Genomic DNA, 24,821 nt, shown 5'->3' with positions numbered 1-24,821 from the left:
TTACGTAACTCTACTGAAAGAACCATCATGCTTAATGGAACTTGATTAATTATTTAAACCCCATTTTCTTGCAATAAAACCATTTATAGAGTAGTGATCTCTCACTTCATTTGAACAGGTTTTGTATTCAGTTCTCTTATCATTAATTTGCATAACTGAGCTCGAAAAGTTATCTCTCTCTCTGATCAGAATTCAGAGCAAACTGATGTATATATCTTACTATATTCATTAGAACATTTATGTATTATAAAAAAAAAAAGAGTGGGATCGCACTTTGCCCAAGAAACCCATCCCTTCCCTTCCTTCATATCTTATCTTTTCCGCTCTCTCAACTTGTGGGGTCGTAACTTATCTTTGCTCTCTCTCTCTCTCTCTCTATCTCTATATATATATATATATATATATATATATATATATATATATATATATATATATATGGACTATAATTTAATCGCTTTAAATCATAAGATGCATGTTCGTACACCTTCGTATCAAGATGCATTACTTTTTGAAAAACCGAAGAGAGGTACAGCACGGCAAAGTGCACCAGACACTACAGTATATTATATATGTATTTTTGTACCCATACCAAGTAGTGTACAACTAAGTACATATACGCTTAAAATATTTCATTACTCATCCTCTTAGCTGCCCATATTGTCAACCGTTTAATGCTCCAAAAGAGTGGCTTCCTCTTCCCGATTCTACATTTATATATAAGCCTCTTTCACTGTCGTACCTCCACCCCCACCTCTTCTGCTCTCTTTCATATATATACTTCAACAACACTTTCTCTTTCTCTTTTTCTTTCTCCATCTTTTTCGCGTCTAAACAATTAATATGAAGAATACTAGGAGGAACTTTCTTGTGGCATCCCTTAGCAAATGGAGAAAGACGGGAAGTAAAGTCATGCCTTGCTGTGAGTACCAATATTGGGGTTTGTGGCCTTCCACGTATGAAGGGAAGTCGATTCCAAGAGATGTCCCAAAGGGTCATTTAGTGGTCTATGTAGGCGAGAACAATAAGCGGTTTGTAATCAAGATTACCTTACTCAAGCATCCACTCTTCAAGGCACTGCTGGATCAAGCTCAGGATGAATATGATTTCACTGCTGGCTCCAAACTATGCATTCCTTGCGATGAGAACATTTTCCTTGATGTTGTTCGCTGTGCTGGCTCCCCACGGGATCGAAAGATGTGTTTGTGTCTTTAATAATTCATCTGTAGAGTTTTGAAAAAAAATTGATTGATTCATGAGGGTTACACTAATGCTAATATGTAGACATGATATGCTGTACACTTTGTAGGATTGTAACATAAAGATTGTCTAGCTCATAATTGCAATTCAATTCAAAGTAGGGTGATTCTGTTCTGCTTTACCATCCTGCTTCCTAGGGGAAAAAGGCTTAAGCAAGCTGATTGAATATGGAACCTGCTACACCTACTAGATGAGATGAGGGCCATGAGCCCTGTACAGTACTAAAGTTAGTAACTGCATTATGACAGCTTTCAAGTGACGACAAATTTGGAGTTTGATAAGCAAAGAGCTTTCACAAGTCTGCAATTTGACCTCCAAAGCAAATTGGCCTAGTATGTTGTGTCATGATACCTTGCAATCTTGCATAGCTAAACAGAATATGTACAAACTCGACCATGGCCAATCTTCGCCAATCTTCTACGGTATCATACTTCTTTCAAAACATTTTGTATCTCTATTCGGTCTAAACTTGCTCCTTGCAAGTTGATGGCCAGGCTACGCAATAAAATTGAAAGAAATTAAGGTCAGTGGATGCACTTCTTACAAGAAGAGGCATCATAAAGAATTTGAAGGCATCACCATGCATGGTGATTGGTGAAGCCAGAACTTTTAATATGATGGACAGATTATTAGACTTCATATTATTGGATTTGAAACAAGTGTCTCCAGGTCAGCAAGGAAACAGTTGCATGGGATCATGTTCATCACCTGAGAATCGAAGAGAATTAGCTCCCACTCACCTTTCCACCGGAAGTTAAAAATGCGTTATAGCTCCAATTGAAACCTCTAGCAGAAGCATATGATGACTTGGTGATGCAAAGTGACATGATACAACAGGGAAAAGGGAATAAAGATAGGGAATTCTACCCTCCCCTGCCTCCAGCCTCCAGCCCCTTGAATTAACTCCTTTCTTACTCTATTTTCATATTACAGCTGACTCTGCTATGATGTCCAAATAAAACCATTTTGGACCGGAAAACATGCTGCCAAGCAAAGAATTCAACAAAATGAAGACAACTGATACATTTGGCGAGTTGATACATCATTAACTCCAGAAAAAAAAAATCAAATGGAAACGTTTATTTCCCTCTGGGATGTCTCATAGACTCTAGATTTATATGATTCAAGACTATCTTACACTTCGTCAAGCCATTCATTCTGTAAATTAATAATTGCATCTGGTAAGAGGAGAATTAAAGTTATTTTGCTGGACCATGCATGGTTGATAGGTCACTACTTTTTTAGTGCTACAGCTATGGGTCCATACCAATAGGGGTGGAAAAAAAAAACCGACTAACCGATTAAATTAAGAACACCAAAAAACATTAACCAAAAAAACCGAACTAAGAGAAACAACCAAAGAAACCGATTTAAAAACCAGAAAAATCACTCGGTTCAGTTCGGTTTTTGTTTTAGAAAACTAAAACCAATTGAATCAAATTTAAACCAACTAATACAAAACAGGTATAAATAGAAAATTAAAAACATTTTTACCCTAAAGATTTTGTTTCAGCCGCCCCTCCCCCCTCTCATTCTCTCCTGTGACTCGTTTTTCTGGTCTCTCTTTCCCTTTGTTCTGTTCATTCTCTTGCAAAGTCAAATATTGTACTTCTACATTACAAAGTCAAAAAGATAGGTTCAATGATTTACCTTCTTTGTTTTAATAACAAAACAAGTTGGAGCACATCTTGAATCACAGCCAAAAAAAACGAGGCTGAATGATTTATATTTTAAGAACATGCATCTCCATTTTAAAATTTCAAAGTAATAAACTATTTGATTGGTTTGTTGTTTTGTTCTTTTTCCTTTGAAAAAGTGTTTTTGTTTCTAATGAATTAGTCATGCTTGTGATTATTTAATATTTATTGTTGATTTTAAGATTACATAGTTTGAGTTTTTGCTACTGTCAATAACAAGAACTGTAGGTAATCCAAAGTCTGATGTTAGTGTTTGTTCAATCTACTCTAGTTATTTGTAATTTTTGTTTTATTGTTAGTATCTTCTCCCTCTACATAGTTATCTTTTTCTTTATACTGGTATAACTTTATGGGAGCTATCTGTTTTTCCGGTTTTCAAAATAAAAAAACCAATATATACCCAACCAAACTGAACCAGTTCAGTTTGAACTGGTTTTCGGTTAGGTCCGGGTCAAATTTTTCAGAAATCACAACTTCTAGTTCGGTTGAATTTTTTAACCCGAACCGAACCGAACCATGAATACCCTATGTACCGATGTCCCAGGAGTTTAGGAAAGTAACAAGCACAGGACATCAGGCTTCAGGAAAGTAAAACGTCAAATTTACCCTAAAATTGCCTACTCGAATCAAAATGGGAGAAACCAAAAATTGCCAAACTCGATCTAAATGATAAAAACTTGGCAATAATTATCTTTCAGTTTTCTCCTCAGGACTTCAATGCCTGAAATACTGCACACCCAATACACCAGCCTTCTCTAAATCTAAGGCTTATTACAGCACTGATGACCCCGTTCTATACTTATTCAAAAACCTTCATAACTCTTCCTAAAACTCTCAATGTTCTGAGATGAAATCAGAAAGAAACTGAGAATTTCTCGATCAGTAGTATTCAAACTTCTCAACTTTCAACAAATGTAAGCATCTCTTAAGAATAATAGCTAAAATTGAAAATCTTAAACAAATGAAATTGACAATATACTAGCTACACTTACTTGAAACGAGATAGAAGAACATTCCCCCTATTTATGCACATAATAAATGATAGAGAAAGCAGAAGGAAAAATAACAAAAACAAGTAACCTCACCTTAATCTTCCCTTTCATCATAGCTCTTTCACGAATGTCCTTGATTAGATCAAATCTTTTAGTTTTTCCTCTCAGAAGACAACAGTAAGGAACGGCTGCTTTGCACCATCTTTTGGAATGCTAAACTCTTTTTTTTTTAAAATGTTAAACAAACCAATTAACAAGGGATTGATACAGTGACTAAGCATCAGCAAGCACTTGCTAGATAATTGAAGAGGGTAATTTGTTTCTCATTCAGATAATTGATCCACTGTAAGAGTGACATAACCAAGATTGCTGATCGTAATAAAAGGCAAAGTCCGTCAAAGGAAAGTACACATTACATGCAAAACTAAACTCAATTCTTTTTTAACGTCAAAGAGGTGAGAAAGAAGTTTATATAATCAAAAAGTTAAAAAGGAGAAAGGAGAGTGTATATTGGATTACTTATTCACATCCAGGGGAATTGGAGAAAGCATATGGAATAGAAGCAAACAACATGACACAGTGTCTAAAAGTCAGTGCCCTGTTTGAGAGTGTGGTTGCGGTTGCTTTTCAAAGTATTTTTCATGCCGAAATGCATCAAAATGATGCTTTTTTATTTTTATTTTTTAAAATCATTTTTGAGATCAGCGCATCAAAACATGCAAAAAAAAATTGAATTTTTTGGAAACGCGAAACACTCCCTTAGAGTCCAATAAAATTATAAAAAAAGTAAATCAAGTATTGGGGTCTATTGAAATATGCTGCAGGTATGTCCATTACCTGTTCAATGCAAATATTGAAAACAGATCTCCATGATTGAGTTTCTCAGTTGTTCAAAGGAAAACTACAGAGAAATTTATCCCACCCTTGCAGGCAAATAAGGGGAAGACTTGGAAATAACACCCCCCCCCCCCCCCCCCTCAAAAGTGTTTTTTCTCACCAGAAGAAATATTCCTCAAAAGCTTTACACCTCATGCACCTTCTAATATCCTCACCATGTTAAGATAATCTAAGAATCCATCACTAAACTTGTCAACTTAAATTTTCTTATATTTTGTGAGCATCTCTTCAACATATTTGCTAAAATATAATAAAGAATATGTACTACTACCTCTTCAAACACATGAGCTCCAGGTCACTATCTGTGTATACCACTGAAAACAGAGAAAGCATCTGAAGAGCTGAAACAAGTAACCTCATTTATAGATCTCAAATGTCTAAATATTTGCACACCAACTATGCCAGCCTTTCTCAAACCAGAATCATTGTTCATAACAGTAATGCCTCTATTCTAATAGACTTCATCAAACACTCAAGATAGATAACTCTTCCTAAGATCTCACAATTCTTCGGATGAAGTCACAAAGTAAACAAGGAAACTAAGAGAATATCTCAATCAGTTCTCTTATCCCAGCATGGGCAATGAAGAACCCTTCACCACTAACTTCTTGACTTCTAAACACACTTGACGAGCATCTATGCAAAATAATTATGAGAACTGAAAATTTAGGACAGATGAAATCGAGTACATACTAACACCTTTCTATCAAATGTACTAACAATACATCACCATCTATGTGTACCGGTAAAAAAAAAAGACTGGAACAAAGTAATCTCACCATAGCTTTTTGACAAAAGTTGTGGATAAATTTTATATATTTTAGATGAAATCTATTTACGTTTATGTAACTCTCTGCATTAGTTCAACAACACAGGAATATGTAGATTTAAAGGTAGAGTTTGGATTGTGTCCGGGACAGAAGCTAAATAGGACAGCATCTGAATGCTACCAAGGGATGACAACCTTTTGAAATACCTCAAGTTGTTTTTATGTCTACCAAAATTTAACAAGGAGATGAGTCAGCATCACAGAAAACGCTTGCCGCATCAGTCCTTACTGTTAGTGATAAAAGTCTATCAATTTGTTTCGGATTACGATACTTAATTTATTGCAAGAATAACACAGCCAAGATTCTTTCTTCTAACAAGCAGCAAGGAGAATCAAGAAAAAATCCACATGAAATGCACAACAGAACTAAACCCCGCTGTCTAGCTTAGATGAAAAAAAAAGAGAGCACAAGACAAAAAATCACAAACTTCTGGAGTTAACTGCGCATAAGAAATACTCAGGGTGATGTAAGTAAATACCTTCATCCATATCATGATCAACAGCAGCAACAGTATTGAAAGGCATTTAGAACAATGATTGCAACAAATATACACATGAAGCACTTGTGAGTTTATACACAAGTAGTATATTGCCTCGCAATAAAAATACATAACATTTTTGGTGGCTACAGCAGCCACTGGCAATGCTGACTCACTGGGAATTCAAAAACAGCACACATATAGTGTACTGACAGATTATCGCACTCGCTATTTAAGCATCGTTGTTGAATCAGCCTGCAAATGAAAGAGCAGAAATCTCATCATCTATGGTTATCATCTTAGGCCATCAATCAACCCCTCTAATTCTCTCCTCCCAAACCTCCTTCCATCAGAATCAGCTTCCTTACACCTCGCCACGAAGTAAAAAATGAGCCAAGCCACCATAAAGTAAACCTCAAATGTTGACTGCAAAAGGGTGGCCAAAAACTTCCCAAAAACCCGAGAAAAAACCCATCTCGCAGCTGACCCACAAAGTATTTCCTCGTAACATTTAATCTGTACTGCCTGATTAAACATTGTGGATATTAAATAACAGCCTTCTTTCAAAATTTCTCTCCCAGTTCTCCTCGTATCCACAACTGTAACCCAAGCATCCACAGCAAATATAAACCCCACGACCAAATCCAACAACATCCAAATAACCAAAAACCTCGAAATCTCCTTCTCAAACCCATTAATCCATGGTAACATAATCGAAAACGGCATCAACTTCAACCTGATGAAAAGCTTAAAAAATGAATACTGATCCTCAATTTCACCAAAAAACCACAAGCCCACCAACTGAGTCAAAGCATCCCTCACTGCCCACCTCATCAAAATAAACCCAGCTAATCTCTTACTCCCTAATCTAGACCCATCCCAAACAACCCCAATAAACGAACCATACCTCCCTAACAAATCATTAACAACAACAACAAAAACAATACCTAAAACCCACGAATATATTGCAGTAAATCCTAAAATGACCCAACCATAAGCAGCAGATAGAAAACTTACTAGAAAAAACAAGGCAGTTGCGTCGCGTCTCCCCAATTCCAACCCCTTCACTAGAAACTGCAAACCCACTATCTTCTCCTCTCCATTCTCTTTACTATTAAAATCTTCGCGGCTTCTTTCACTATCCTCATCGTTATCATGATTTGTATTATCAACATACGAATGAATTTCTTCCGCGGCCTTGAACTGAATACCGGACCGGACAATTTCCGGGACTTTAATCCCGTTATCGATGACGGCGTCGGAAAATCCGAATTTGGGATCGAAGTTGTGGAGAATCACGAAGCTCCTATTGGGAGGGAACTTCGGGAAGAGGGGGGAATCAGATTCTTCATCAGCAGAAAAGAAATCATCATCTAGGGTACCGACACGAGTGAGGTGGAGGAAGGGACGGCGACGGCGAGGGAGGGGATGGTGAATGCGGTGGTGGTGGCGGCCGGCAAGGTCGAGACGGGAGAGGAGTGACTTGAGAGAAGGGTCGCGGTCGATGAAAGAAGAGAAGACGTGGGCCCCATTTTCGAAGAATGTACGGAAAGAGAAAAGCAACAAAGAGAGGAAGAGTAAGGTGAAGAGATTGGAGGAGAAGGTTGAGGCAGCCTGTTTGATTAGCTTCGAGGCTGTCCGAAGGTTGGTGATGCTTAGACGGGACGACTGATCGGTCATTTTTTTTCTTTTCTTTTCTTTTTGGGTGTTGTTGACAAGGAGGGGTTCGAGTTGAGGAGGAGGAGGAGGAGTAGGGGATGGGTTAGTTTCTTCACGCGATGGAAATGGAGGTGGTGACTAAACGCTTCTTCCTTTTCAGTTAGTTAAACAACAGCAGCAGCATGAAGTGAAATTTAATTGCATTTAAGGATGAATAGTAAATTTTAACTTGTTAAAAATAAAAACACGTGATAGATTGCTAAATATTTAATCCTAATATTTTCACAAGCAAATTATTTTTGAATTATGACTATATATATATATATATATATATATTGGAGGCGTTCCTCGTTTTTTTCTCTTTCTTTAAGATTTGTGTATGAGATTTTTAGGTAAAATTCTTAAGATTATTTTGGTATAAGATGAAAGATTTAGACAGAAAATGGTTAGGTAATAAGATTTAAAGACTATAATTTTAATAATTTTTGTGATGATGTTGCAAAAAAAAAAAAAAAACATAAACTCCAAGTCCTTGGGGGGTTTTGGCATAGGAAGTAAATCCATCTTCTTCTTCCTTTTTTCTTTATATATATATATATATATATATATATATATATATATATATATATATATATATATATATATATAATGAAGTGAATCCATCCTTAATATTAAATGGACTAACTTATATTTGTAATATAAAAGCACCTTACACCTTATGTGCAACCAAATGTTAAATTGAATTCCATTTACTAAATAATTTGAATCGTATTAATAATTTATAGAATTATTACTAGACAATTTACTTGTGTCACGAGTCCTATTAAAAATTATTTTAAAAAAAATAAATAAATTCTAGTGATGTTAATTCATTTTCTAGCTTGAAGAATATTTTTATTGAGAATTGAAAAGTTGACACATATATTTAATTAAATAAATTAAAAATTATAAATATAAATATAAATAAATATTAGAAAAAAAATGTTAATGTAAATTAAAAATTAAATTAGAAATTAAGAGATAGATATAGATATAGTTTAAGATATTCATTTTTATGTTGTGGAGAGTTATTTAGTTTTTTTATTTAATTATATGTCAATGATTTTTTATAAGAAAAGGAATCATTTAAATTTTGTTGAAATAAAATAATTTGTTAGTATAGTACTTTTTCTTATGAATTTATTTTCTCAAGCCAAAAAATAGAATTTTTCTTTAGCATGTACTTTATTAATAAAACTAGAAGACAATTGGAATAAATATTCAAAAGACCCGGAATAATTCAAAATAAGAATAAAAAAGACATCATTTTAATTATAAAAAAAAAAAACTCTTTATCCTACTAATACAATTCCTTTTTGGCAACTTTTTTATTCAGTATTTATTTATTGAAGAAACAAAATTATCAAAATTATAAAAGAAAATTTTAAAAAATATATTTTTATTATTGTGATGTGAATGTATTAAGAAATTATAAGAATAATATAATTGTAATTCTATATGAAATTATATCTAAAAAAGTATAAGGATGAATGCCAAAAAAAGTAATTTTTGATAAATCCAGAAGAGTTCAATGAAAAACTAAAAATATAAATATTATTTTTTAAATCAAAATATTCAAAATTCCAATACAAGCTAAATAAATTTATTTATACTAGCTAATATATCCTAAAAAAAGTTGGAAAATAACAACATAGTTCTAAAAATAGGAGAAAATTCATAAATCAATTAGGAAAATATTGCAATCTTGAACAATAAATTATGGGCTTTATCGCAAAGTCTTTCCATATCTAATTACTATAAAATTTTAACCCTATAGAAAACAAGGTTTTTATAATTAAAATTTCAATTTAATCTAACGATTAGATTGAAAATTATGCCTATTAATATAAAATTACACATTAGAAAAATAAGCTCGATTCGTATGTAAATACGTTAAAAAGTTGAATCCGTAAATATTGTAAGAAATAAGTTCTAAATATCTCGAATTATCCCATTGAATGACTCTTTAGTCATCTTAGCTTTTGACCTTGTAATAAGCTCAATTGACATATATAATGAATCATGTGATGTTGCTTAATAATTCTTATCATTTTCCTTGTCTCTTTAAAATAATTCGACCTCAAACCATCATCTTAATTAGATGTTGACTTGTGTTTGAAAGATATATTCAAAAGTTGTAAAAGATGTTAGTAATAAACATCACACTCCATTATTTGTTTGCACTCAAATATATATCAATTCACTCGTGTTTCACTCTTAACTTGATATTTCTTGATATTATTCTCATATCCTCTTGTCTTTCACCACTCTTAACTTTTCTTTTTAGTTTTTTATTGAACTAAATAAAAATTCATTAAAAAATTTAAACTTATAAAGTTCAATCAATGAATGTAAAAAGACAAGACAATCAAGAAAACAAAAATAAATTCCAGAATAACTCAACAAAACTCGAATTTAATATGAAATTTATACCAACAAAACAAAACCAAATCTTTTAAAATATCAATTTCACCACCCCACAATCTGAAATTTCAACAAACCCAAATCAACAAGTAATTTATCCAAGGCTACTGATTTTAACAAAATCTATTTTAATCAATCTAATTTTACAATTTGATCTCTTTTTTTTTTAATTTTTAATTTTTATAAATTTTGGAATAACTTAAATAACGGAAAACTTTTCTCTCTTTAAAAAAGTAATAATTAAAACAATCAAGGTTATATGAATAGTAAACTGTGAGGTTTAATTTTAGGGTTTATAATGGTTTTCAATAAAACATGACTAATTAGGTTAACAATGGCTAAAACATGTGTGGGATTTTGAGTATTGTTGGTATTCAAACAAACACTGAATTGTTTTGGATTTCTCAAGCTTTAGGATTAACATTTCAACAGTTAAATTTTTTCCAATTTTTATTAAATCAAGTCAAAACAACCCATATTGTGATTGATTAACAGTATTTAACAAAAACAAAACACACTAGCAACACATTTCGATATCTCGATTTGAAAAACAATTGTAACATACCTGTTACAAAACGCAGCGAGTTTCAAACGAGAAGAGAGCGAGATTCTAACAACGCAAGAGACAAATTGTTTCTTCTTCAACAGCAAACATTGCAGGAAGGGAGAAATCAATTAAAAAGCCTAGATTGATTTCGATTCCATGTAGTAGCTCAGATTGTTTCTTCTTCAACAACATCGCAATGTAGCAGCTAAGATCTTCCTTATACAACATCTTTTGGTTGACTATTAGAGATCCGATTCTATGTTGGTTCATGGCCCTGGGAAGAGGCGATCGATGCTGCTCTCTGCAGTCTGCATCAAATGGAAATGCAGATGTGAGAAACACCAGCACTGATGTCATTTCGAGACTTCGTAAGTTGCGATCTGCCAAATTCTTACTTGGATGAAAGAAATCATACTGGTGATGATGTGGAATGGCATTCTGCAAACTAAGGAAAACATCCCATGCCATTTTGTCTTCCCGATCAAGAGGCCAGAACTCATAAAATATATTATTTTGAGTGTGACTGTGTTGTTTTTCAAAGAAATCATACTGATGATGTGGAATTGCATTCTGCCTGTACTTTGGGTGTTGAATCTCGTGCAAGAATAATATGAACAAGAATATGAGAGCGATTTAAATAGTTCAATAATTTATTGTGAATAAATTAGTCAATAAAGTGCTTTGTCAACTTTAATTATAACAAAAACAAAAAAGACAAAACGTTTTTTATTCAAAAAAACGAAGAAAAAGAAAAGAGTATGACAACAGTGACGTGCCTGAAAGTCTTGGAAATGGAATGCAAATCTGAACGAGGGCTAAAAAGGGCCACATCGTTCTGTTATTACAACGAGAATAATAACAAGCCAATTAAATCAAAAATATTTGCAGCACTAAAATAATTAATTGCCCTTTTGACAACTCCCAATAATTCTTTTAGCCCATTTGGAGATATTGCACGGGTGAGTGGTCTCACACTTAAATTAGGTAAAAATTCATGATACTATCCAATTCCATATTATTTTTCCATAGAACATTTACAAATTGTAAATACTTTTTTTAAAAAAATAATAATTAATAACTACTAAAATTGGTTTTATTTGAGTTACATGCAACAACAAAAAAAAGAAGATAACAATAGCAAATTAATATATATATATACAACAAAAAAAAACAATCATAATTACCTGTGAAAAAAACTTTTATTCAAGAGCAAAAAGAAAACAATCATGATTACATGTGAAAAAAACTTTTATTTATGAGTAAAAAGATATATTATTTAATTTTTAGCCAATTAAACATTAAAAGATAAAATATTATAGAAGATGGATAAAAAATTGGTGGGGGTTCATTCAAGCCAACACAATAAACATGTAATTTGAACATTAAAGGGTGAGCTAGTTCAGATTAACATGATAAACTCGCATCCTAAATCATGAAATCGGGATAATTCGATAAAAAAATAAATAAATAAAAACCAAAAAGCTATTTAAAAAAAAAAATGTCAAACAATGATGTTAGAATAAATAAATAGCACAAAAAAATATCAATTTCTATTAATTTTTTAAACTTGTGACCCATGTCATCAGAACGGAAACACTATACATGAAAAAATCATGAAGCTCGGTCCCTAGAAAATAAAACGTTAAAGGATGAAATCGAAAAAAAAATTACACAAAAAATCCAAAATAAAAAATAGTAATTAAAAGAATGAGGGCTAAAATTAAAATAAAAAATAAATTAAAGAGCAATTATAAATTTTCAATTTGAGAGTGAAGTTGAAAAGAATACAAAAAATTAACAAAAAGAAAAAAATTAAAAAGAATAAGAATTAAAATAAAATAAAAAAACAATATAAACTTGGATTAAAGGGTGATATTAAAAACAATAAAACTTTTATAAAAGAGTCAAAAAAAAATCTAAAATAAAAAAAATAAGGATCAAATTCAAAACATTAATGCCTGATAAAAAAACTAAACATGTAGAATTTTTCAACGTGTTCTTTTACATAAAAAATTTCTAAATGTAAATAAAAAAACTTATGATCACATCTAATTAAACAAATCAGGAACAATTGTGTAAATAAATGAAAAAAAAAAATCATTAACGATAAATAAAAACAAAATTAAAAAATTTAGAAACAAATATAGATCAATATATTTAATATCGCAACATGAATCATTTTCTTGATTGTGTTTAATGAATTTATTTATTAAAATCAATTTATAATAGAAATCGATAATCATATAAAAGTTATTGAATAAAATAAAAAAAATATTATGCAAGGATGTACAAATTAAAAATATTATAAAAAATAAATTATATATATATATATATATATATATATATATATGAATCATACTAATCTCTTAAAAAAATTAAACACATTCAATATAATTAAAAAATTATTATTATTTAAAAAAAGCTAAATTAGCAATAAAAATCACAGAAAAAGTATTAATTAAAATATAAACTTCAAAATTATTTAAAAAAAATATAAAAAATATTAATTAAAAAAAAAAAACAAAACCAAGTGTTATGGGGCTTATAAGCCAGGTCATGCGCCTGACCCATGAAAAAAAAACCTACGCGCAAGCCTTTAATTATTATTTTTTAAGTTAATAAGACGGACAATATCGTCCACCTTAATTTTTTAGAAAAAGAAAGACATATCATCTAGAATTCCAATGGCCGGAAAAACATGGATCCTATAAAACTCATATTTGACCAAAAACATCTAAAAAACACCATAGAAACCTTCTTAAACAAATCCTTGACCTCCAAAAAAACACAAAAAAACCAACCTAAAACCAAAAATCTTTCCAAGTTCAAATTTGTTTTTTAGGTATTTTCAAGATAAAAAAATAATCTAATTTGAACTCTTCTCATCATATAAAACAATTTGAAATAAAAATCAATTATTTTGATGACCAAAATCATCGCCAACAAAACTTTTTTCTATTTCTCTTTATACCAGAATCCACTCTCTCCTCCAAAAAAAAAACTAAAAATAAAAAAAAATAAAACTTTATATCCAAATTGAATTTTCTAAAATTAAAGTACCGATCACCTAACTAAAAATATAAGAGACTAAAATAAACTATTCAAACAAATTTTAAAGCCATCACCTATTTTACTTGTTTTTTTATTTCAGTCCTCTATCTTTCAATTCAACTCTTCCTTTCCAAAAAAAAATATACAATTGATTGCTAATTTTAGCTTAATATAGCTCAATTGCACAAAATAAAAGTTTGAAGATAAAATTAAAAATTTTAAAAAAAATTCACTATTCCAATCTAGAGCATAAACCGTAAAAAAGCTTCAGTGTTCCCTACATTCTTTAATTTTTTATAATAATTAATATATCACCTTCAAGCTTGGAAGAGCATCTCCGTGAACTTCTGTATAGCCACCAAGATAATGCGGTCTTATTCTTCGTTTTAAAACACTGGAAACAAAAACTATGTCCCCAAAAGGAACATCATAAAAAAACTGTTTTTGGGATCCCAAAGCAAAACTAAAATCCGCCATCAGCATTTTCAAAGATGACCACAGATTGCCTTCGTAAAATCAGTTGTCGATGAAGAACCACCAAGGTCTGCAGTCCGATACTTTCCCTCGGCAATTGTGTTAAGAATGGCATCCTGGATCCTCTCCGCTTTGTCATAGAGCTCTAAATGGCGTAACATTGTGACAGCACTTAACAGTAGAGCAGTGGGATTTGCCAAATTCTATGCACATTCAACCACATAAGAGGTTAATATAGACAGATGAAAAAAAAACCATTAGAGAGAAATTTTGGAAGAACAGCTATTCAAGTTGAAAGCAGGACAACATAAAAATGAATAGGCATCCATGCACATTGCATGGTTGCATATTGAGAAACTCTGGATAAAACAAAGAAAACCCGTAAATTAGCTGTGAATGCTAACCTTGCCAGCAATATCAGGTGCAGAACCATGCACAGCTTCAGCAAGGGCAATTCCTGCTTCACCAATATTGCAGCTGCAGAAGAATTCAAATGCTGTCAGAAAAACTGAATTGTACTATTGTGCACGAATGAAGATCTTTAAATACCTTGGTGTTAAGCCCAAACCACCAACCAACCCCGCACAAAGGTCACTGATAATGTCACCATAGAGGTTAGGCATCACCAGTACATCAAAAAGAGCTGGATTCTTCACAAGCTGAGCATGGGAAACAAAAATCAGAAATGACACTTCCATCTTCTCCAACAGAAGATTATCCTTGACAACAGTGATAGTGTAAGAAGAGAGACCCCCATGTTAACAGCTCGGGACACACGTGGGTGAGTGAAACAGAAAATTTCATGGTTTAAACACCCCCAAACTCCTACTTATTCATTCACAGAAATTAATTTATAAAACTTAAAGAAAGAAATTTACGATACCATCATACAGCAGTTGTCAATAACAACTTCTTCATATGTGATTTCAGGGTACTTCTCTGCAACCTCACGACAGCACTGCAGGTAATTAAATCAACTTAATACACAGATACTTGGTAAATAATAATGTAATATCTGATGTAAGAAGCAGCTAAAACAAGATTACCTTGAGAAAAAGACCATCAGTTTTCTGCATAATATTAGCTTTGTGTATAGCTGATACTCTCTCTCGTCCGTGGGTCTTTGCATAGTGAAAAGCGTATTCAGCAACTCTCAAACTTGCCTGACGGGTAATGATTTTGAGACTTTCAACTACACCTCTCACCACCTAGCACCAACATTAAATGAACCAATCCATTAACTTTATACACCTTGTATACTCGTTAATGCACATCTGAAAACTCTCGAAAGAAACTTACTTGGTGTTCAAGTCCACTGTATTCTCCTTCCGTATTCTCACGAATAGTGATAAGATTAACATTATCATACCGAGTTTTATAACCAGGGAGGCTGTAGCAAGGCCTAACGTTGGCATACAAATTAAGCTCTTTCCTAAGAGTAAGGTTCAAGGAACGATGGCCTTTTCCAACCGGTGTGGCCATTGGCCCTTTTAAGCCAACCCTGTTTCTTCGTACAGACTCCAGACTTTCCCATGTCAGAAAACTCTGGGTTCTTGGATCTATTTGATCCCCAACATAGTGCTCTTCCCACTCAATTGGCACCTCAGCTGCTTGAAACACCTGTGATGGTGGAAATGAAGATAAATAGCCATGGCTATACAATAAATAAACAGAACAATTATACGCAGAAACATGAACATTTATCTTGAATTTTATATCTGAACCCTTATTTATTATCTACTGAAAATATCGAAGAAGAAACTAAAGATTTGGTCATTAACCCTTAATTCAGATCAATACAAAACCCTTTCTTTTCTCCATAAACACCAACAAGACTAAGACACCGAATTCCGAAAACGGTGATGAAAATAATACATTAAAACATTTTGCGCCAAAGAGGTGACTGCAGTCTGCTACTACAGCGAATTATTTAACAGAGAATTCGGGTGCCATCATCGTTAACAAAACACATAACATGCAAACATTACTTGAGCAAAACAAGAATACTATGAGATAGAGAGAGGGAGACAAATAGTGTTCAATCGGACCTGTTTGACGGACTCGGCGATCTCGGGGCCGATACCGTCACCGGGAAAGAGAGTGGCTATGATGGGAGCCGGAGCAGAAGAGAAAGCCCTAGCCGTTGAGGAGATCTGGGTGGAGCCGCTTGCACCAAGAACGCGCCTCAACACCTGCACAAGGGCCATTGATTGATTGATTGATTGATTGATTCTGTAAGCGTTGCTCCTCCTTTCTTTCTTTTGTTATTACTAACAAAAATATAAAATAAAATGAAAGGCCAAAGCAAAGGGAATATTATTATAATATAACGCCGCAGACTTTTCATTTTTTAATACTGTTAAAGTCGAGGCTGTGACTTTGATTTGTTGTTCAGTGTATTTCTTTGGAAATATGGGTATAATTATATTTTTTATTTAAAAATATATTAAAATAATATATTTTTTATTTTTTAAAAATTATTTTTGATATTAATACATACAAATAATCTAAAAACACTAAAAAAATATTAATTTAAAATAAAAAAATAAAAAAAATTAGCTCTTTTAAAACGCAAAACTTTTCAAAATAAAAGGACTTTTTTTTTTAAAAAAATAACTTTTTTAGTTTAAATAAATTTTTTATCTTTTTTAATTTTAAAAAATAAAAACAAAAATATAATTTAGATAGATTTTTAAATAAAAAATATCTTAAAAAATAATTATTATCACAATACAAAATTATCCCTTTACTAAATACTTTGCCATAATTATATGTAAAATATTTCATGTGAAACAAATTTACCATGTTTAGTAATTAATAATATAAGAAAATATGATAGAATTAAATTAATAATGATATATTATGATTATAAGACAGTGTTGTGACGATGACAACTACAAAAATAGTGAAGCAATTCTATAAGTCATGGTGATGACGACGAGAGTGCTAGCTGTCGTTTACGAAAATAGTTAGAAAATATTGTTAATTGATTATTATTTGGGAAGTAATTCTATAAGTCAAAAATATTAATTAATAAAAAAAAACTAAGTTTTTAAGTTGATCAAAATATATTTTACGTTATCAAGATTCTAAAAAATTAGAAAAATATTTTCTTATATAATATTTTACGCAAATACCCCTCATGCATGTTTTATTAATAAAGCATAATTTCAATCATTTTCGCTGTTGGAGTAATTTGTAGATTAACTTAATATATTTATCTTTGATACATATTATGGATACTCATAATTTCCATATTTAAAAATAATAAAATAAGTGTGATTAAATATATAAAAAAATATATTTTAATAATTTATCCATGATTTGTTATTTTGTCTACCCTTCTAGGTGTGGTCTATAATTATTATTTTTGCGTTGGGCTTGACACACTAGGCCTAGGCTTGCACAGCCCTACAGTGATAGCCCCAACCTCAAGCCTACAAGTGAAGGCCTAAAATATAAGCCAGGCCCGCCTCACCTTTTGCTTTTTCCTTTTCTTCGTCTGCCTTTTTCCTTCTTCCTTCTTTTCTTCTTCTTTTTTATTTATTATTATTTGATTTGATCTCTGAAGATTTTTGAAAATATTTATCTCCCTTCAATTCTATTTGAAATAGATAAATATGATATATTTTTACCTTTTTCTTCAAACACATAATGAAATTAAATGTTTTTTTTAACAATATTTAATTATTTTTAATTTTATTTTCACACATACTTAAAGTTACATAAATTTTTTTATAACATTTTCAAAATTATTATAATATATAAACATTTAATTCACCATTTCTTATTTCTCACTTCATCCCTTAATTTAAAATGTTATATTATTTATTTTAATACATTTTTTAATAATTAAAGTTTTTTTTTATCTTAGTTGTGAAAAATAATCTCATATAATATTTATAATTCACCATTAAACTTATAATTTTATTTTAAAAAAATATCCAATTAATTCAAAATGGCTTGAATTAAATGCATGAATAATTAAAGTTTAGGTCATACTTGGATTAAAATGAAAACATATAAGAGGATGCAAACTCAAAAAGATTACTTGGTAATTTATTGAGTATAAATATCTCAGTCTCCATAAGACCATCATTTTACTATTTAATACTTATTAATAAAATATGTTTTTTTTTATACTTTTTTTAGATTGAGACAATTTAAATTTGAAAATGCTTTTGCTAACCTTGTTTTTGATTGAATTCCTTTTAGTTTTGTCACCTTGACTAATGAGGAGAGGCAACTCATAAAGGTTGTTGATGGTGAAAGGTCAGGTTTTAGAAAGAATGGTTTTAAAGTGGTGAGATGGCTAGAAAAGATTCTTACCATTCCATCACACATTTTAATGATGTCTGATGAAAGTTATAGCTGTCATTTGACAATAACTGAACAAATGATCTTTAATGTAAGGAATTCTCTTGTTTTCCTTTTTAATTTTGGTTTTAAGACTATCGTTTCTAACATTTATTTTTGCCAGATTTTCATGATGTACATCTATTTCAAAAGACATTGGATGGTCGAGAAGAATATGATTGCCAGCATATGTAATTAAAAAAAAAAATTATACGAAGCCTACAACAAAATATGCATCCATGTCCTAATATATTATCCTTTGTTTGCTACGAACGTATGGATTGCTTAGCATGGTTGTCATATTGAGTTTAGCAAAAAAACATAAATACAAACAAATAATAATTTTAATGTTTTTAAAGCTCTATAAATCCCTTTACATAATATAAAGTTGTAGGGTTTGAATGAAAATTATCTAAATATCAGTTTTATTTTTGTTTTTTGGAGTTTAATCAAACAAAAAATTATTTAATTTCCAACCTCTAATGGTAATCCACATGAATCACCAGATAAAAAAAATTTTAAACTCGTTTATAAAAAAGGGATTGAAAGTTATGTCTTGAGGACTAGCTTTTTTAATTATTTTATTCTATGCATTCTATATTGTAGAGAAAAATATGAGGTATAATTTAGAGGGAAAATCTAATAATCCTATTAATTGTAAAATATCACTTTCTTACCTAAAGAATATCACATATTTTATCTCAAAGCAATTATTAAAACTTTATGCAATCAAGTCTATGCTTGATTTTTCTAAGTCTAAATTGTAATCTCATATATTAATTACACTTTAGTCCTTAATTTCTAAAATTTATTTACAATTAACTCATACTTGATTAGTCCTCATATTTTAATTTCTTACCAATGATCCTTAATGCATGTAACCCACTAAAATTCTAATATGTTGATCCAAATATAAATCATAATTGTAATCAAAATATGATTAAATAAATTAAACAATTTAACTTATTATCAATTTAATAAATTGATTTATTTATATTTAAAGATCAAGTACATTGTCTAGTAATGTGTCATGATCCCTTAAATATTAGAAAAGTCATATGTAGTTTAACTTAAACTTTCAGTTACCAGATTCTCAATGTAACCATTATCTTTTTATCAAGAATTGACTGATTTAAACATTTGAGCATTAAAGGTGTTTACTTTATCAAATCATATTTATTTTCAATATCACAATTCTTGATTATTTGAATAAAATTTGAAACTCTTTTCAAATCTCATTTTACATTGCGCAAGAATTTATCAATCAATACTATTTAAAAACATATGAAATAATATTTCTAATTCATCTAAGATGATAAATCCTCTCTTGACTACTTAAATACCTTTATTTAGTTTATGTTATGCCAAATATTTACGGATTTGTTATCTTTGATATGCTATATCTATTCATTTGTTACCTTTGATCAAAGCAACGTGCAGTCAGAATTAAAATGTAACATTTCTTATATAAAATAACTTGATGATCTCAAGTCTAAGGATCATCTATATAACTACTTTGTGAGTATTTTCATAGGCATGAACAATCTCTTCATATAGAATTATCATTTGGGTTAGTTCATTGTCATTTAATAAGCAATTACATATTAGTTTCGGATACCCCTCATACCTTAACTTATGAGAACAATTGCTCTATTTAATAAAAAAATATATATATAATATGTGTTAGTCTCAACAATTCTAATTAAAGAGTGCATTAACCATAAATATTTATGAATAATGCTTTGATGTAATAGAAATCTTCATAATTATAATCACTTTTATAATCTTCTTTGCAAAATATTTTTATCCAAATAACTTTATCTTTACTCAAGACCATAGTTATCAAACCTGGCCCAGCGGGTCAACCCGGGACCCGGGGCCTTAACCGGGTCTATTTCATTCATAACCCGGGCCAACAATTGGCTCGTAGAAAACCGTTTGACCTGCTAGGTCAACTCGGAACCTGGATCCGGGTTGACCAAGCAAAACCCGGTGAAGACCTCTTTTATTTTTTAAATGTGAGATTTGAAGCCCTCTAGTATATATACTCTATGTTAACAAGAAAAAAAGTTATGTTTTTTCAATGTGGGATAAAAATCATTTTGAAATAATCTTTTAAACTTCTTTATTTACCACATGTATAGCATATATTCACATGAATTATTTCTTAATTTTTTTATATGAAATATTAAAATTTCAAATATTTTTTTTTAATTTTTCTTGGTTGACCCGTGTAACCCGGGACCCGACCCTTTAACCAGGTCAATCATCGGATCGAGTTTGATAACTATACTCAAGACTCTTTAATCAAATTTAAATAAATATTAAAATAAAAAATATATCTTTATATATAAAAATATATATTTTCCATGAATAAAGCTAGTTTCCGGAAAAACTACGGTTTGGCCATACAAGATATACAATAACAGTCACCTCCCAATTAGTTGACTTAAATTACAGTATTTGTGGACATCATTAAAGTGCATCCATGACCTCTGGTATTGCCAGATAAACAGAGATTGCATGCTGATCTGCAACCACTCACAACTGAAGGACAGTTTTTGTTAAAGGAATATTTATCTGCCAAGTATATATAGTTTAAGCAACAAAACTATTTATTCATCCCAAGAGAAGAGAGAATCAATTGTGAATTCTCATCTGAGATGCTTTTTCCGGTGAAATTGCTTCGACAACTAACACAGGCATGCTATTTATATTCATTCCACAGGCATCCATGGCAGTGGGGAATTTAACCACCTTGATCTCCCTTTCAAAACCACATCAAAATCTTAAGAGGCAAAAGATATATTGAAATAGAAATATTCGGAACTGATTTTTCCTTTCCATGACATTATATATGTATATTACATAGCCAAGAAACTGTAAGGACAGAAAAGCCGTCGAAACAAATGTAAAAAAAATACAACAAATTTATTGGTAAAAGAAAACACTTAACAGATAGGAAGAGGGGAACCATTCCATTCCCCAAGGCACTCCAGCATTGGGTCAATGATCTTCCCCTGGCACATAGCTGTAAACACCTTGTCGAACTCCTCGCCGGGCGATTGGACCTTTTCGCCAGTGAGCAATACAGTTCCCAACTCCTCCCTCACAAACTTGTACAGTGGATAAGACCTACATTCCTTGATCTTGTTGTCAATTGCTGAATTCCCACTATCATATGCTGCTCTTGCGCTCTCAACTTCTTTTGGCAAAAGAGCCTTCAGTTCTTCCTCGAAAGCTTCAATCTTTTGGAAGACTGAAGTGCTAAAATTCTTCTCGTTCTCTCCATTTTCCAACGCATGGTCAACAAAAACTTGCCTTAGTTTCTGCATCAATGGATAGGTAGCACTGCAGGGGTCATCCACATAGGCAAAGACATATTCACGATCAACCACCTTGAGCAACTCCTTCTCACAGAACCTTGATGGGTGAAGTTCTCCGTTGGCACCTGTAGTTAAAACCCTCTTGGATACTTGACTAACTGTGTTCTTGACTGCGCTCTTCAAGTTCTCTTCCAAGTGCCTCAAGTCGATAGCTTGGCAAAGAGCCACTAAGAAGGTTGTGGACATGAGCTTCAAGATATCAACAGCTTCTGCTGTCTTTCTTGAAGAGATAAGCCCCAACGAGTTAACATCTTGATTGTGCTGCTCGGCACTTTGCACATGGGTGGTGACTGGATTGGCGAGATACTGAAGCTCAGAACAGTAGGAGGCCATTGCTATTTCAGCTCCCTTGAAGCCATAATCCAAACTTGGATTCCTGCTAGCAGTGAGATTCGATGGCAATCCATTGTTGTAGAAATCATTTACGAGCTCACTGAACTGAGCAAATAGCAGCTTGCCTATTGATGCAATAGCCAAACGTACATTATCCATTGAGACTCCAATTGGAGTTCCCTGGAAGTTACCACCATGTATAGCCTTGTTCCTTGAAACATCAATTAGAGGGTTGTCGTTCACTGAATTAATCTCTCTTTCAATTGACTTGGTCGAGAATCGGATTACTTCAATCTGGGGACCAAGCCATTGGGGTGAAGTCCTTAGAGCATAGCGATCCTGCTTTGGTTTCTGCAAGGGGTCCGTTTCATGCAACTTCTTAGCTGCCTTCATGTAAGCGCTGCCATCTAAAATGTGCTCCATTATAGCTGCAGCCTCAATTTGACCTGGATGGTGCTTCAATTTGTGTGTCAAATGGTCAGTGAATTCAGGTTTACCATTCATAACCTCAGCAAAAATTGCTGACAAGAGTTCCGATAAGACAGCAAGAACGTTCGTCTCGAAAAGAACCATAGAAGCCAAGCCAGAACCAACTGCAGTTCCATTAACTAGAGCAAGGCCTTCTTTAGGCTGCAACTCAAAGAATCCAGATTCAATGCCAGCTGCTTTAAAGGCTTCAGCAGCATCTAGCACTTCTCCGGTGGGACCAGTGGCCTTGGAATTGGGCCTGCCAGTCAGTAATCCAGCAATGTAGGATAGCGGAACTAAATCACCTGAAGCAGTGATTGTGCCTCGTAGTGGCAAGCATGGAGTGATGTTGTTATTGAGGAGCCTGGTAATAGCTTCCAAGATTTCAAATCTGATGCCAGAGTAACCTTGGAGGAGAGTGTTGATTCTGACAAGCATTGCTGCTCTAGTTGCTGAGTGAGGCAGTGTGTGGCATGTTTCCGTTCCATTGCCAAAGATCCCAGCATTCAAGAATCTGAAGAGGGAAAGAAGAAAACACCATAAACAAATCAATTACGTTTTTATGTTAATGCTTCAAAAGCACAAACTCACAAGAAGGAAACTTGTGTGTATCAATCTGTCAGATAATAAAAAAGATTAAACAACGAGTTCCACACAAAGCTAAGCAGTCAAAGCATGCATTGACCATTTACCTGGTAGCTAGAGAAGGTTAACCCAAAAGATGTAAACAGATATTGGAAGAATAAAATAAAGTTGAAACGGAAATCTCAATGCAGTTCTGGTGACCAATTTCGCCTAAACTTTCCAATTGAATATTCCTAAATATGAAGGTGTTTGTTGGCATGTGAGGAGATAAAAATTGAAGTTCCTAGCTCTTATTTAAAGGTAGATTGCTTGTATTAAAAATTCATAATACTCCTCACCAAAACAAAATCATTCTTGATCAATTTTAACTACCAATCTTATAAATAAGGAACTCCGGTCCATAAATATTTTCCCCCACTTTCATGGAACTTGATGATGGAAGTTGTAAGATGGGGTCATAGAAAGTCTTTAAATGGGAACATCGATCTCTCTCTACTAGACAACTCATTGAATGGACGGCCATAGCCCACCACCACTCGATGCCCACCTACCTCTTCTTCAAAATATCATGGATTTCTCATGATATAAGAGATCATTTAAAAGTCATAATAGCGTCAACTCGACCTAGCTACCACCTCTCTCTTTTTCTGTATTCTCTTATGGTGAAAGTGAAGACTCAACTCTTCGAGTGAACAGGTCTCTACCCTCACACCAACCACGTTAGTGAAAAAGGAAAAAAAGGTAGAGGAAAAGGAAAACCGTATTTGAAGTAACAAACATTTACTTAGGTTTGGAGGTTTTTAAATCTGCTCACCTAATAAGTTCCTTCTGAAGAGCACCGCCTTGTTTGGTTCTTCTGTGAGAAGTGGCACCAAAACCAGTAGTAACGCCATAACTATCAGTTCCCTTGTCCATGCTATCCATGACCCAGTCACTGCTAGCCTTGACACCAGGCCTTGCAGACTCAGAAAGCTCCACCTTGACATCACCAGTATCATGACCAGCAATGGATGCAACCTGAGCAATGGTCAAGGTCTCACCTCCAAGCTTGACAACAGGCTTCCTATAATCAGCCACCATACGTTTGACTTCATCTAAGTGGCTTCCTTTCATTGCCTCGGCAGCAACTCCCCAGCTGAGTGGATCAAGTTGGTTGACGCACAAACTCTCCAAAGAACCATTTTGGTAGCCATTCTTGGTGACCGTCTCCATTTCTTATTTATATATATGTTAGACCAAAGAAAAGCTTAAATGAGAGAGAAGGAGTCTTGAAGAATGGAGGAAGAGGAGTAGCTGTAGAGGAAATCTTGAGTTCTGGAGTACGGGATTTCCTGAGAGAAATAGAGGG

The 24,821-nt window shown here is 32.5% G+C and overlaps 4 protein-coding genes and 1 long non-coding RNA gene across 5 annotated transcripts; 1 reads left to right on the top strand and 4 right to left on the bottom strand.

The window, feature by feature from the left end:
• The first annotated feature begins 446 nt into the window (after positions 1–446).
• Positions 447–1,401, top strand: LOC7486489 (protein SMALL AUXIN UP-REGULATED RNA 12). Its single transcript, XM_002323435.3, has one exon. It carries the CDS (start codon positions 841–843, stop codon positions 1,210–1,212), a length of 372 nt encoding a protein of 123 aa, XP_002323471.1. The 5' UTR covers positions 447–840; the 3' UTR covers positions 1,213–1,401.
• A 4,739-nt stretch (positions 1,402–6,140) lies between these two features.
• LOC7486488 (uncharacterized) lies at positions 6,141–7,958 on the bottom strand. The gene has a single exon (XM_002322851.4). It carries the CDS (start codon positions 7,829–7,831, stop codon positions 6,446–6,448), a length of 1,386 nt encoding a protein of 461 aa, XP_002322887.3. The 5' UTR covers positions 7,832–7,958; the 3' UTR covers positions 6,141–6,445.
• A 2,812-nt stretch (positions 7,959–10,770) lies between these two features.
• LOC127904443 (uncharacterized) lies at positions 10,771–11,851 on the bottom strand. The gene is made up of 2 exons (XR_008057647.1): positions 11,216–11,851; positions 10,771–11,128 (listed from the first exon to the last, which is right to left on the bottom strand). It is a non-coding gene; the product is annotated as an uncharacterized LOC127904443 (long non-coding RNA).
• Positions 11,852–14,051: 2,200 nt separating this feature from the next.
• LOC7486486 (isocitrate dehydrogenase [NAD] catalytic subunit 5, mitochondrial) lies at positions 14,052–16,638 on the bottom strand. Its single transcript, XM_002322849.3, has 7 exons — positions 16,394–16,638; positions 15,645–15,965; positions 15,392–15,553; positions 15,229–15,303; positions 14,895–15,004; positions 14,750–14,822; positions 14,052–14,548 (listed from the first exon to the last, which is right to left on the bottom strand). Exons 1-7 carry the CDS (start codon positions 16,550–16,552, stop codon positions 14,357–14,359), a joined length of 1,092 nt encoding a protein of 363 aa, XP_002322885.1. The 5' UTR covers positions 16,553–16,638; the 3' UTR covers positions 14,052–14,356.
• A 4,871-nt stretch (positions 16,639–21,509) lies between these two features.
• LOC7486485 (phenylalanine ammonia-lyase-like) lies at positions 21,510–24,821 on the bottom strand. The gene is made up of 2 exons (XM_002322848.4): positions 24,288–24,821; positions 21,510–23,402 (listed from the first exon to the last, which is right to left on the bottom strand). The coding sequence occupies exons 1-2, from the start codon at positions 24,683–24,685 to the stop codon at positions 21,653–21,655; spliced, it is 2,148 nt and encodes a 715-aa protein (XP_002322884.2). The 5' UTR covers positions 24,686–24,821; the 3' UTR covers positions 21,510–21,652.

The sequence above is a fragment of the Populus trichocarpa genome, chromosome 16, assembly GCF_000002775.5.
Source record: "Populus trichocarpa isolate Nisqually-1 chromosome 16, P.trichocarpa_v4.1, whole genome shotgun sequence".
Classification (NCBI taxonomy): Eukaryota; Viridiplantae; Streptophyta; class Magnoliopsida; order Malpighiales; family Salicaceae; genus Populus; species Populus trichocarpa.
The sequence above is the reverse complement of the archived record's forward strand: the minus strand, read 5'-3'. Positions and strand labels throughout refer to the sequence as shown.

Coding starts and splice junctions, on each gene's coding strand:
- LOC7486485 (XM_002322848.4), bottom strand. CDS start 24,685: ATGGAGACGGTCACCAAGAATGGCTACCAAAATGGTTCTTTGGAGAGT. Junction 23,403..24,287: donor CTTCAGAAGGAACTTATTAG/GTGAGCAGATTT, acceptor TTCCCTCTTCAG/ATTCTTGAATGCTGGGATCT.
- LOC7486489 (XM_002323435.3), top strand. CDS start 841: ATGAAGAATACTAGGAGGAACTTTCTTGTGGCATCCCTTAGCAAATGG.
- LOC7486486 (XM_002322849.3), bottom strand. CDS start 16,552: ATGGCCCTTGTGCAGGTGTTGAGGCGCGTTCTTGGTGCAAGCGGCTCC. Junction 15,304..15,391: donor CTGATGGTCTTTTTCTCAAG/GTAATCTTGTTT, acceptor AATTACCTGCAG/TGCTGTCGTGAGGTTGCAGA. Junction 14,549..14,749: donor CACCTGATATTGCTGGCAAG/GTTAGCATTCAC, acceptor GAATGTGCATAG/AATTTGGCAAATCCCACTGC.
- LOC7486488 (XM_002322851.4), bottom strand. CDS start 7,831: ATGACCGATCAGTCGTCCCGTCTAAGCATCACCAACCTTCGGACAGCC.